This window comes from Ischnura elegans, chromosome 2 (assembly GCF_921293095.1).
Source record: "Ischnura elegans chromosome 2, ioIscEleg1.1, whole genome shotgun sequence".
NCBI classification, from domain to species: domain Eukaryota; kingdom Metazoa; phylum Arthropoda; class Insecta; order Odonata; family Coenagrionidae; genus Ischnura; species Ischnura elegans.
Genome location: NC_060247.1, coordinates 75,585,436 through 75,600,468, shown reverse-complemented (window position 1 = coordinate 75,600,468; position 15,033 = coordinate 75,585,436). Strand labels below are relative to the sequence as shown.

At 34.5% G+C, this 15,033-nt stretch overlaps 1 protein-coding gene across 6 annotated transcripts in view; it reads left to right on the top strand.

Moving 5' to 3' along the window:
- The window catches only part of LOC124153980 (fasciclin-3), a 278,922-nt gene extending 264,868 nt beyond the window's left edge, over window positions 1-14,054 (top strand). For 4 of the 6 annotated variants that reach the window (XM_046527437.1, XM_046527439.1, XM_046527436.1 and 1 more), the window contains 2 exons: window positions 7,834-7,860; window positions 12,828-14,054. In XM_046527437.1, the coding sequence (XP_046383393.1) occupies window positions 7,834-7,860; window positions 12,828-13,031 (231 nt within the window). In that variant the 3' untranslated portion in view covers window positions 13,032-14,054. The remainder of the gene's footprint in view (window positions 1-7,833; window positions 7,861-12,827) is intronic. The other 2 variants (XM_046527440.1, XM_046527438.1) reach the window with 1 other exon arrangement.
- The last annotated feature ends 979 nt before the right edge of the window (window positions 14,055-15,033 follow it).

Below are 15,033 nucleotides of genomic sequence, written 5' to 3'. Positions count from 1 at the left end.
TAAGATTGGATTTTTGCTTATTAAATTAATTTTATCAGTGGAGGTTACTTTACGTAAAAGTGGGACATTGATGGAACATCTGTTTAGTTTAGCATTTATTTATATAAAATGCCTTTCACGTCTCTGTGTTGCACCTTCCATGTATAATACAACAATTTTTCTTGTTCACTTTCATTTTATATTTATATTAGAGATGGGTCGAATAGCAGATTTCTCAAACTCGAATATCAAATTCGAGTATTAAATCATTGCTGGAATATCTCGAATTTCGAATACCTCGAATACTGGTCCCAAATAAAGTTCCATAGGACAATTTAATTTTCTCCCGTATCTATCGTTCCCCGAAGTATCGCTTTCCCGCATTGATAGTTTGAAGATCACGGTCGCGACGTAAACTTTTCCTGCATGCATCGTTTGACAAAAATGAGACGAAGTGTTATTTGAAGACAATAGGGTGGATTCCTATTATTTTATTAAATATAAGATTGCTTCTATCCTTGTCCTAAAAACATGTAATTGGCTTCTTGGCAGCCTACCCACTTCGAAGTTCCTTGTTTCTGGAGGTCAACTGCTGCATGAGTCACCTATTAGCCCAAAAGGTGTCTAACAATGACTTTCGGCAATTAGTATAATAATAATAATAATAATAATAATAATAGTTTTATTAGCCAAAAGAACCAATACAAGTAAGTAAATGGTATAGGCTTCGTCAAGTATAATACATAATTGGTATTTTAGATAATGTTCACTCAAAAAAACAAAGACATCTTCCTAAAATAAAAAAGTTACATTACAAATTTCAAGCACACAATAGTGAAAGCTGAACAACAGCCATGTATACTTCAACACTTACTTCACAGCACAAAACCTTAAGCACAGGTATACAATTCTCATTTAATAGGTCAACACATCAAACTACATACTTTCTTTACAATAGTTAATAAATTCATCAACACTATACAATGCCTTTCCAGTCAGGTATCTTTTCAGATTTACTTTAAAATTATTTACAGAAGACAAACTTCTCAATTTTTCTGGTAAAAGGTTATATAGTTTTGTACCCTTATGTAGAGGACCATTACTACTCCTTTTTGTTTTCCTGGGTAGCACATGTAAACAGTCTTTGGTTCTGGTCATATGTGAATGGAAGTCAGAATTTTTTGGGAGAGAATTTATACGTTTTTTTATGAATAGCATTAAGTTCAGAATATAAATGGATGTTAGAGTTAAAATTTTGTGTGCCTCAAAGTGAGGTCGACAGGATTCTCTATATTTTAGGTTTAGCATAATTCTTACAGCTTTCTTTTGCATAGTGAATACCTCAGTGCTATTGCAACTGTCACCCCATAAAATAATGCCATAAGAGATTAAGGATTGAAAATTAGCATAGTACACATATTTTAAAACACTCAAAGAAACACTTGATCGTAAATAGCGCAGTTGATACATAATATGTGACAGTTTGGTGGTTAAGATTTCGACATGTCTAGACCACTTCAAGGATTTGTCTAGTGTGATTCCAAGGAAAGAAATATTATTTACATAAGTTATTTCAGAGTTGAATAGTTCCACTGTTGGTGGCGATTTACAATTTAAGTTCATACATACAGTTTTTTCTAGGTTAACTGCCAACATACTATTTTTTAGCCACATTTGAATACTTTGAACTGTAGAGTTTACCTTAATCTGTAATTCTTGCGAATTTGGGGCTTGCAACAATATACTAGTGTCATCAGCGAATAAGATTGTTTTTGCTTCCTGGAGATATTCAGGAAGGTCGTTAATATACAAAGTGAACAATAACGGCCCAAGGATTGACCCTTGGGGTACACCATATTTGACTTCTTTCATAGTAGAGGAGCAATTATTTATATATTTTGTGTTTGAGTCCAAGTAAGAAATTTGGACAATTTGGTGTCTGTTAGTTAGGTAAGAATTTAACCAAGAATAAGCTACTCCTGTAATACCATAATTTAAGAGGCATTTCAACAATATGTCGTGGTTTACAGTATCAAATGCTTTTCTGAGATCAATGAACAACCCCACAGTTTGGTTATTTTTGTCGAGAGCATCAGTTGCATCATTTAGAAATTCAAACAAAGCATCAGTTGTTGACTTATTTTGTCGGAAGCCAAATTGGTATTTGGATAAACTTGCATTTTTATCTAAAAAACTTAAAAGTCGATTGTACATGACTTTTTCGAAAATCTTTGAAAAACCTGAAAGTAAACTTATGGGTCTGTAGTTATTACAATCCTTTTTGTCTCCTTTTTTAAAGAGGGGGTAGACTTTGCAAATCTTTAGCTGCTGAGGGAAAATACCTTCTGATATTGATAAGTTACACAAATAGGTGAGTGGGTTTACGATGAACAGGATAGAGTATTTAATAATCTTATCCGGGATGCCATCAAAGCCCGATGACATTTTGTTATGGAGGGAGAGGCCAATTTGTAAAATTTCCCTTGGAGTGGCTGGGTAAATAAAAGGTGCATTCTTATTTTTAGATGCTGGTTGCTTGTAATAGGGATCTTTTGTAGCATGATTGCTGCTTAATGTTTTGAGTATTTTCTCAGGGGTTTCAATAAAGTGATCATTAAAAACATTTGCCACGGTTAATGGGTTTGTTATCAAAGTGCCAGAGTGTAAAACACTCAAGTCCTCAGGTAAAGAGGCAGTATTTTTGTTACTCTCTTTCTTAATAATCGACCAGGCAGCCTTTGTAGCATTCCCTGAGTTTTTTATCAATTTATCATTGTAAGTAGATTTTGCTCTATGGATTATTTTCTTGTATTGTTTGACAAAACATTTATAAGCAGTCCTGTTTTGATCACTGCAACATTGCTTATATTTATTGTATAAGTCGCGTTTTACTTTGCTTAGGTGGACAATATCAGGTGTTATCCAACTATTAAGTCTTGTGTCAGAGATGCAGGCCCTACACTTTTTAGATTGAAAAGTTGTGTCAAATATGTATTGAAATCTGGATAGGAAAGCATCCATTTTAGCATCAAAGGAATCTGCTGTGAATACTTCACTCCATTGTTCGTTTTGCAGTGAAAGCCCAAAAAGATGGATGAGGTTATCATGGTAGCAACGTTTCTGAGACCATACAGTAGGATTTTTAAGAAGTTTAGAATCACAGTTTACTTCCGCTAAAATTGCTTTGTGGTCAGAGAAACCAGGTTCAAAAATGTCAATTTTTATATTTTTTTCAGGGATGTTTGTCATGATTTGGTCTATTGTGGATTGTTTATATTTTGCGATTCTAGTAGGGTTTTTGATGCATACATTAAGGTTAAAACAGTTTAAAACATTAACAAGTCTCATAGCAATATCACAGTCATCCTTTGCGAAGTTGATATTAAAATCACCACATAAAATGAAGTTAACACCACAAGTTTTTAACAAATTATCCAGTAACTCTGTGAGTGAGTTAATGAAAATGTTGATGTCACCAGCAGGGGATCTATATACACAAACAATTACGATGTTGAGGGGAGGAATTTTTACAATACAGAATTCAAAATGTTTATCAATGCTAGAGACATTTGTAAGAAAGATTGGCTTGTGTTCAATGCCATGTTTTACAAAAATGCATGTTCCACCATTTTTAAAACTCGACCTGCATGAGATATTACCAACAGAAAAACCAGGAATGCGGATGAAATCGACTTCCTTGGCGTTCAACCAGTGTTCAGTAATGCATAAGAGGTTAATTTGACCATGTTCTTTGTTAAATAATATTTCTAGATCATGCAGTTTGTTTCTCAGCGATTGCACATTGTGATAGTAGATGCTGAGTGAGCTACCTAGTCATGTTTCCGGGCGAGAGATAGTATTCTGACGAAATTTCGGCAGGAAAAAGTTTCCGTAGTAAACGTTCTTTGGCCAAAAGTCTCCTGACAATAAGTCACGGCCAACACACTCATCATTTACAGAAATATGAAACGAGGCGTATTCCCCTCTATTTACCTTTAACTGTTCAATTTCAATTGAAGCGTCGGTGATTTCGGGCTTTTCTTCTCCGATGTACTTCCGGACGTCTTCCGCTGTTGTATTCGAAGGAAGGTTCCAAATGTGAATGTGCACACGCTTTGGAATACCCATCAGTGAACCTTTTTTGGCAGAACAACCCACAGTTGGAGGAGGACGACGTTTGCGTTTATGGATCACTTGAGTGTAACCTTCGTCAGTTTTGTTGTTGCACTCGTCGATTGATTCAGATGCTGGACACTCAATACGCAATACCCCATAGTTTGTTTGATCTACACGTAACGCTTTTTTCTTTTTGTTATTTACCACTTCTTTTTTGCCGGAAACAGTCGTTGCTCCAAAACCAGCTTCATTTTTGTCGTTCACCCGATGCTTGGCAGCGTCACGAGAGGCCTCGATTTCATGATTTGCGTCACTATTAGAAACAGACCTTGTTGCTGCTGTGTCTGCAAAACTCACATTTTTCACTCGAGATTCCTTCCCAGCATTATGTGGCTTAGCGTTATCTTTGATGTTGCGAATTTCTTCTTTTAATAGTTCGATGTCGTCCGCCATTTTATGAAGTTGGTTTCCTTCGTTAACGCGACATGATAAGCACTTCCAGAATAAACCATAAAATTCCTCCAGAGCTCTTAAAGCAATTTCTTTCAAGCCCGTACACTTATGATGATATAATTTCTTGCAATATTCACAGTGGAGGGCTTTTTCACTAGTTTTTAGATGGTTTTTACACTCGTTGCATTCTACGTTTATCGAACCGGACGCCATCTTGAATTCAACAATAATGCTTTAATTAGATTGAAATATAAGTAATGTGCACGTAATTCAGAAAAGAATGATACCAAATACGACGTATTTCTAGCGTTATATTGAAATTTTAAGCAAGGAAATAGTCGGAATAATACGATGATGATTTCTGGCGAATCTCAATATCCTCGCAGCTGAGCTTCTCGGCATTTGATGCGGCATTAATTTTCGAAAAAAGGACATCAGGTTACAATTTACGAAGTATGCTACAACTCTCACTTGTCAGAGTTGCTAACGAAGCGATATCTGTTCAGGATATTTTGGCATTCAGCCAGGGGCCCGCGCATATGCCGTTTTTTACTATTTTTTTAATGAAAATGTCGATCCTTTATCAACTTGTACGCATCATTGCGGAGCCGTCGTTTGGCATAAAGAAACAAAACTGATGTCACGGGAAGCCCGCATTCTTGTAGTCTTCGATTCCATGATGATCTTTCCGATGAGTGGAATGTTTTGGGGGAAGTAGCTCAATGCTTAATGGAAGGTACCCCAAAAGTCAATATTTTTTCCACCATTTTTAATTTTTTTGAGGGGTTTTGTGGGGGAAATCAGGGATTTTCGGATTTTTCCCCCGATCGGTTCCCCACTTAGTACAACATCTTTTCACCACTTTAATTCGCCAATTGGACATAGTTCGTCAACTTGTCTAAAACGGCGCTGCATGCACAAAATCCTTTATGTTGTTTCGGAGTTAACTACCAACGAGACGACGTGCGTGCGGCAGTGTATGACGCGAAATTCAAAGTATGTATTTGAGGTATTCGAGATTGTACCTTTAGCATAATTATTCGAGATCTCGAATATCGAATACTTTCTAGTATTAGTGGTATTCGAGTATTCACGGATACTATTCGCGCATCTCTAATTTATATCTATTTATCTTTTTAAAACATACCTAATTTTAGGTCAAAATTCCATCGCCTTAAGTTCTATGTGTGTAAACCTGAGGGCTTGGCTCAAATAGTGTGTTCCCTAAAAAATAAAAGTGTTTGGGTGTTCAAATTCTCTATGAGATTGTTTTCTCTTGCTGGGATATCTGGAACTCTTTTCGGTTACAATTAAGTGCTCTTTTGTGAAGAAATGGTTTGGGTAATTCGCTAACCCTTCTTATCGTTAGGCTTGTATTTCTCTTCATTCTAATAGCAAAGCAATCACTGCAGCTTTTGAGCCTCAGAATATTTTTTCAATGCCTTTTATGTGCTCTCATTCAATGTTTATAGCTATAGTGCTTTTAATTCTTTTCAACTATTTTGTGTGAAAGTAATATGTCACATGTGAAATAATTTCTTTTGTCTTTAATACTGCCTGCATTAGGTCTTAAAAAGTGTGTTTTGAATGAAAGAAGTTCCTGAATGTGGGCACTATGCATGAATTTGGTATGGAATAAATATTAGATGAAGGATACGCAAGAATGGGCGTACATGATGTTTTTTTGCTGGAATATTCTCATTCTTTTTTCAGATGTAGAGAAAGATGAGTGGAAGGCCTGGTAGAAAGTTTACTTTGCTAAGAGAGTGCCTTGAAATTCTGTCTTTTATTGGCATGATTTTCAATGAGTCATTACACGTGAATGTACAATCCCAAGTGCCTTTTCATTGTAGCTTCATGATTAACATAAATCAATCATTGAAGCTTTACTAAGTCTGCCTGTGTGTAAATCGTCATTGTAGCTGTCTGTAAGTTTAAGCGTTAAATCACAGAATCATGCATAAGAAATTTATCTGCAATCAAGGTTGATGTTGACTTGTACTGAAGTAATTTAGAGACCTGATCAGTGCATGAATGAGATGCATTATTTGCCTCAAGTTCAACGGTTAGGATTAAATTCATGTTCATGCTAAGGAATCGAAATTCACATATTTAGGCTAAGGGTCACTTATTTTCCTGGGCCCACCTTAAATTTACGACAAAGCTTTAATTTAGCTCCAAGCAGATAACTACCCTGCAAGTATTTTTTTAGGCAAATTATTGAATAAGGCCTGGCTGCATATTATCTCAGGTGGTGGAAAACAGTGTATATTTCTCAGTTATACTCATTATTTCTCGTACAATTTTGATACCTCCACTGCAAAAATGCTAAACAATCGGTCACCTAACCAAACCACTCATCTAGTAGCCCAACAATATGAATCCGCTCAGCTGGCAGTGTCCGGAGCATAAACGCTCACCTCTAAGCTTGGAGAATAGGAGATATGCAGTGGAGGTATCGATAGGTATCGATAATATCGATAGTGTCTAAAACCAAAGTTGGATATCACTTATCAAATAATGAGACTATGCTCATATGCTTCCAATTAGCTAGTTCAGTTTAGCATAGTGAACTTATAGGAGGCGTTTCTTTCATGGATGTACCAAGATACATAACTTGCCAAGTCTTAAATTTTGGCTAATTGAGATTTCAAATAAATAATTTTGAATTCAAAAGTGTTCTTTTATGATACGTTGTGATAATATGTACTTATACCGTAGGATTTTTCGAACATAGACATGCTCATTTATAGTGTGAACATTTTTTTATACATACATGCAGCTTTTCAGTGATTGAGGAGAAATCTAGTTTCACCATTAGTTTAAATTTAAATTCAAGATGCTCATTTGTTACTGCATACATTACGCTTCTATTTCTTTGGAATTCCCTTCTTTCATTCCTCACACACCTTCCATGAAGAGAGGAAGCAGTGTTTTTAAATTTTTAAACAAATTTAAATCATTTTTACATAATTTGATTGCTTCTGACCATCATTGTAAAAGGCAATTTAGGAACGACTTCCTAGATGGTAATAGTGACACACCTGGCAGATTATATTAATGATGCTGGGAGCAATTAAAATAAGAATTTATCAAACATAAAATCAACTACATGCTGGCGTAAAATTTTGTATAAGCAAGGATTCATTTTCCAAAAAATTATTCACTTGTAATGACTCCGTGATAAAATGATGATACAAAATAGGTCTTCATTCCTCGCTGTTCTTCTAATGATTGTGTGTGTGGCAAAATTGAAGTTTATATTTTTCCAATTCTTTTTTGCAGCATGAAGCTCAATTACAGGATGATGAGGTAATTCATTAGATCAATTCAGTAATTGCTTCCTAACCTGAGAAATTGCCATTTCAACGGTACAAATAATCACAGAACTAACTAAAGACTTGATTAATCCTTTTACCACCAACTAACCAAAGATTTTCATTGCAAATGGTGTTGCATACTTCTGGGATATGTTATTTTGAAATAATTAAGAATGACTCACAATTTTTAATTATCCTTAATTGTGGCTTACAATTTACTTGGGAATAGAAGTCTGAAAAAGAATAGGCATTTAAAGAATTTTGCTCTGAAGGTCATGTAGATGAATTTATTCACATAGTAGGGTCAGTCTCCCACAATCGCACAAAATTATATCCATGTACCGCCATAAAAAAACCAAAACTAGTAAATCAAAAATGAAGAGGCATATTATTTTATGTGCCCTGTTACTAATTTTAGTGACAAATTAAAAGAAAAAAAATTATATTCCCCAAATTTAAAGTCCACAGACTATGATTCATCGTGTCTGTGGACAGTCCCACATAGGTTTTCGAAGAGGTGTGTATTGTATTAACAACCTTTACTAAGTAATTTATTATGAATTCTATGATTAAACAAGTTAAAAGAATATTAACATTCCAAAATAGTCTTTTGGGGTTGGTTTTATTTCATAATATTTATTATAAAATAAAAAAAACATTTGTCCTACCGAAAAAAGTAATGTCCGTGGACACAGAAAAAATGGGGAATTATTCATAGGATATGGTGGCATCCCCGAACAACCAGTGCATAGAGAAAGATATTGTCAGCTAAATTGGGTTGTTTGAGTTTATACTTGCTTTATTGAATGTTTTAATGCTGGAAGAAAAATTTTGGTTCAGTTTTTTGAAAGAGCCAAGAACATCGGTCATGTCCATGTACTGGTAAAAATTAGTTAAAGTAAAATCTTTTACTAATTACAATTGAGATATATTTTGCAGCTATAAATTGCAAGTTCAGTGTTGTAAGGACAGTGCCCTAACTTATTGCAAGTCCCAACTATAATTTTATTTAGAGGACATTGTCACGTCCATGAACATCATGTCTGTGAAATCTGCAGTCCGTGGACGTAACAGATGGTAACAGACATGACAATACCTACACTATGACTAGTTACAAAATGTCCAATGACAAATTAAAAAAAAAAATTTTCTCGTGATTAAACGTAATATTCCTCTTCTTCTATGTCCGAGGACATATATATCACATCTGTAGATAGCACAAAAGTAAAAATAAAAAAAGTGTAAATATTACTAACGATCTCTGCCACTTACGTCATTAGATTGTACGATTGAAAAACTGTAATTACAATTTTGGTTCTTAATTAACAAAAATTAATTTCTTTAAATTTTGCCAGTTGAAAATGTACGTCTTTTGGAGATTGACCCAGTAATGCTTAAATATACACTATCAGATGTTTTCTGTTGGCAGGAATTGACAGAGTGGGCATTGTTCATGATTTTTGGCATTTTAGGGACATGACAATTTACAAAGTTTCAAAAGTACTCCTTTTAGTTCCAAAAACTGTGGCATATAACTTAGTGGCAAGCCCTAACTTCCTCCCTTTGTGTTGGATAGGGTTTAAAGAGGTGGGAAGGGGGAACAATTGTTGCTTTACATCCAATTTTTCATCCAATTCCTGTGCCGTCTGGATCCACACTTAAGTGTGGATTTTTTCTGGGGGGTAAGAGGGTCTGACAAGCAAACGGTCTTCTCGTATTTGGGATTCAGAACAACATACAACAAATACTGTATGAAATAGACTTTTTATTTTAATTGTAAAAGTTATTAAAAAGAAAATGTTAATGAGTTATATGTATAGTTATGACAGTTTCCTTTTATTTTTCATTTAGACGGCTTATACCTATTTTTCTTTTATTAACTCGTGATCAATAGCTGATAAATTGATTATTTTCATATTTGCATGGCATGCTCTCTGTTGCCTTAATGATTTTCTGACTCTCGCATCATATCAGCTCAGGTTTGTTACCTACTTTTTTATTTTCGTAGGGATATAACTTTTGATACCTTAATTTACGTGCGAAAGAAAAGCTTTTCAAGTACCCTATGTATTTAACTCTATTACTGATTGCACAAAGCAAAATGAACGTAATGATAATGGGACCGTATTAAAATCTTGTCTATATTTTAAGCATCTGTGGGCATGTGCCACCATCTAAATCTGCCTATGGAATGCAAAGATCATGAAAAGAACTTACACAATATTAGGACGTCATTTTGTGGATCACTTTGGTAGGACACCAATAGCTGTAGCAACAATTGATGAAATTTTGAAAGCCTAATGCCAGCTACATGAGGGTAACAGAGTTTTTTCTTAGGGTGCCTATGAATCCCATAAATTTACTCGCTTTTATGAATGAAAATGAAGCAATTGTCCTAGTACATGCAAAATAACGAAAGATTTTTACCATTTTTCTGCAATACAACTTTCCAAAATAAATTAAGGAAAAAAAATATGTAACTTTAGCCTCTTTCTCATCTTAGGCTATAGCATGAAAGTTTACATTTACACTGAATCATGTAGGTTTTCCAGGTTCTTTTTGCGCCACATACAATATGAGGGTATTTTTGGTTGGAGGGTATTTCTAATTTCAAAATTTAAATAAGACTCTTGAACCACAAATAAACTATGTGGTATCTATCTGGGATAAGTATACATATTATCATTTGCTAAATGGAAAGTGAAAAATAATTGTCATGATAAACCTCAATACTGAGGGTTATTGGTTCTATGGTGGTGAAAGGGTTAAAATTTATTTACCTACTTAATAATTTTGACAGCACTGGTGTGTTTTTGAGGTGGGTAAAAAAAATGCATGCCTTTTCGTCATTTTGCTGCTCTCTAATAGAATGTATTCATGAATTACTATTGCAAATGAAATTTTGGAAATCTAGTTATTATGTATTAAATGCATCGTGCAGTTGAAAATCACTTTGTTTTCTTTGGTAGCACATGCACCTTCGCATTTTCCTTTCTTTAAAATCTGGCTGGCAAAGCAATATGTACCTGCATTTTCTGAAGACCTGCATTTTCTGTGGTAAAGAACCAACATGCTGCTAGAATCATTTTAAATTTGTCTCATGTATCACACTTTGTCAGGCATCAGTCACTGATATGCCAGGTGTCATTTGAGAAGTACGCAAAATGATTTTTATGGTTTCATTGTGAGTTAATGGACATATGTTCAATATCATTTTACAATATCTTTGCTTTTACCTTGCCTTGTTCTTCTTATTAGTACATCTCTGTCCCTAGTCCAGGAGTTAAAAGCATGTTTACCAGTGATTCGTGCCATTAGATTTCCTTAACAGCTATAAATCAAAGAGTCTGATTATTGAAGTACACAAAATGGCTTATGAATCACTTTGATAAATGAATTTTTCAGACCCCTTGACAACTTACCTCAATTGTTACTTAAAATCATCTTACTATATCATATGTATATCAAATTCCCTGATACAGTTTACTCAGAATAATACTTATTTTAAAAACATAAAGAGGGCCATAACATTAATTTTTAAAACTTGTGCATCCACACACGCATGTCATTGAAGTTTTGAAGTTTTTCTTAAAGATAATGGATGCAATTATTTGATGTGATGTTAATGTTAGGTTTCAGCCTCGTATTCTCATTTTTACTTGCATTTAATTGGTATGAGATGAAGTATTTTGGATTAACCTATATTCTAGAAGATGGCACACACACTATATCATCTACCATTATCTTCCACTTGTTTGGTTGCATTTTGAACGCTGCACCGAGACATTAAATTTTTACCCTGAGTGGCTGGAAGCATACTGATACTCTGCTTCCCATCCGCACATATTGTCAAGGAAATCATGGCTCCGAATCAAAGTGAATCATCATTATGCCAATTCAAATCATCTCACACAGAAGGAGTCATGTTCAGATGACTAGAGCAATTGTGGGTTGAATGTTGTTAAATACCCACTGTTTATCACCCTTGAATGACGATCGATAGTTAAGAAATATGTACCCAATATGCAACAGAGTCTGCCTTAATAAAGGAAATCAATAGAACTCATTGTCAGAGCTTCCATTGTGAGACTTGCATTTTGCTCAAGGGCCACGCCCACCTCATCCACTGTGGCGAAAAAGGAAAGAAGTCATCCTACTCCGTGAATGAATGCTGTTCTCTCATTGCAGGCTAAAGAAAACTGGTGCAGCTATGAAATTATTTCAGAAAAAATATTTCTTTCGAGTGTAGAAATGTGAGAACACCAGATGTTTACTTGATCAATGGAAGAAATGCTTCCATTGGTTCTATTAATGCTTCCCCAGTGTCAATAACTTAATAGTCCGTCATTATCACCCTTGAATGAAGGAATCTAGAATTTCAGGAAAATTTTAACTTGTGGGTCTTCAGTGTATCGATTAGTTTTATGTTCTTCATTTTGAAAATAAATTGCATCTCTAAGCCTAACCTCAGTATACAGCTGTCCACTTTAAGGCATATACAGCTTGTAAAATAACTTGCTTTGGCCTATTACAGTGCAAACCTAAAGAAAATCCACATTTAGAATTTTCTGCTATTCATTGTACTTAAATAATGTTACATAATGTTGGTTCATTCAGAAAAGTGTATGAGAAGCTCATTTTTGATGTCAAAAATTACATTCGAAATTTCGAGTTTGGGTGGTTACAAACAAGAATGGAAAGCACATTCTCACCAAAGGAATGTACAAAACCACCTTGTCTTGCATGAATGTGCACATAGGGGAGGATGCAACCTCTCTTGTCTGATTTCCAATTTGTCCTACTTTTCAGTCCTACCATTTTTGCTCTACCTTTATTTACAAAGTGAAATGAACCAGATGGTTTTTGTGAAGGGTGATTTGTCTTTTGGTACTTAAATTGAGGATTCATTTTATGAAATTTCATTTCAATTGGATTATAACTCGTTTTGAAATTTTGTAGGTACCCTCTCCTGATAAGAAGAATGTCATCAATCAAGTCACTAAGAGTGCCACTCCAAACCCTGATGGAATTGTCTACGCCGAGTTGGATTTGCAAGCTGGCCGAAGAGCTGTTGTTGTCAGACCAGAGGATGATAAAACTGAGTATGCTGAAATAATGCACAATGCAAAACAAGACGAAGAAAATGACCATGCGCCCCAGTAGTGAAGAGAATAAGAAATTGGTAGCTTTTAAGTTGCTCTCTCACTTTTTAAGTCATTCCAACAATTACTTGTTCGTACAATGATTTGGGACCTTGACCATGATGAAACAACCAATAGTGGAAGTACTGCTATATCACTCCACATGAACATTTGTAATTATGTGCTTGTATTGATAAAGGTATTATATTTTTCTAGATTTGACCTATACCCTGAAGAATAGAGGGATAGCAATCTTCTATCTGGAGAACAATTTACCTCCTCCTTCATAAAAATTCTTAAATACCTATTTTTACGTTGTAGGTTGTGCAAATTTTAACCTTGGTAGTTTTATACAATTATTTTCGGACTTGAGGTTATTGAATGTTATGTATTAGCAGTTATCCTAAGGTATGACCACTATAAAAAGGATGATTGCGTGAGTGGTTCCTCGAAAATTTCTTATCTCTTTAGGTGTCCCTAATGATCGATCATTGTTTGAAATGTTATTATGCTGGTTTTATAGGCATTTTTTGCTGTCTGGCAGCATTTTATGTGGACTGAAGGGGTTGTGTTACTAACTTAATGAAGAAGCTTCATTCATTCCAAATGTAATGAGATGTTAATGCAATTTCTTTGCAGCATTCTCGTTCTTGTGTTATGTATATAATGCTTAATGTAACTTATTTGAAAGCGTTTGTTAAAAATAGTCTTTCAGTTAAGTGATTTGTCGCCTAAATACCAATTATGATTGTACCTAGTACATGCACGCATTAGTGAAAAACAGTGATTACTGAATAATATTGATTGTTCAGTATTATGAATCATATGCCTATGATAGTATGACATTCTGCATATGACGGTTTTATTCTCCCAAGGGAAAAGTGGTAGTTATCTAATTGCAGTATGCCAGAAGTTATCATATATTGTACAGTGGAGTCCTCAATGAATGTTTTGATTGGTGATGAATGAAAAATTGTAATATGGGCTTGTATGTATACATATTACATTTTGTTTGAGGAGAAAATCATAAAAGAATCTGAACGGTGCCATGAAGCTATTTTCAGAGCATTTCCTATTGAAGATTCTGGGTGACTTTCAGAGGAATACATTTATTAATATTTACTTCTACCTCATTGCATTTTCGGCTTTATGATGGCTCCAGAAATTTTATCTTTAGATAGGAATCAATCATAAGTATGATTTTAATTTTTTTTAGAAAGTAAATTGAAATTTAAAGCACACTTGGAAAGGAAATTTATAAACTTTGCAAGTCCATCTTCTTTTAACGCTGAAAAAAATATTTTGCATTGAACATGAGAACAGTGGTGGATTTAGGGGGGTGTTCAGAGGGGTTATGACACCCTTCAAATTTTATAATTTTTATTAGTTTAACAGTTTTTGTATCCTTGCAAAGGAGTAAAGGGAGTTTATATGCAAATGCATGACTGGAAGTCCCAAACGTGAGAGAAGTTAGAGTTGTATTTATCATAGAGTATGTTGTATTTTAAAATATTTTACATAAGGGAACACAGCATTCTCCTAGGTGGTATTCTATACATCCCGGACCCAGGTCATTACCCCCCCCCCCCCCAAATTTGATCCTGAATCTGGTCATGCGTGAGAAAATATAATTGAAGAGTTAATGTCATTTTATACCGATTGCATCAATTGCTTAGTTCTACATAATCTGGCATCCATATTTGGCATGAAGTTGAGTGCATGGATACTTAGTAGTTTTTGAAATGATTAAACTGAACTTTGAGGAACTAATTTTGATCCATTAATAGTGAAACTGCATCTTTAGTGATTTTGCCTTAAGTATCCCACAAAATAAGTTCCCTAGTACACATTAGTATTTGGTAATAATAAGAAAAAGTATGGATCAAGTTATTGATTGTAAATATAGACATATAATTGAGGTTTTCTGTTCATTTTTGGTTCAGGAAATGTAAGATATCATAGTTCATAATATTAAAATTCTTTGTTTAGGAGCATAAAATGTCTCTTCAGATGTTTACTTTCTG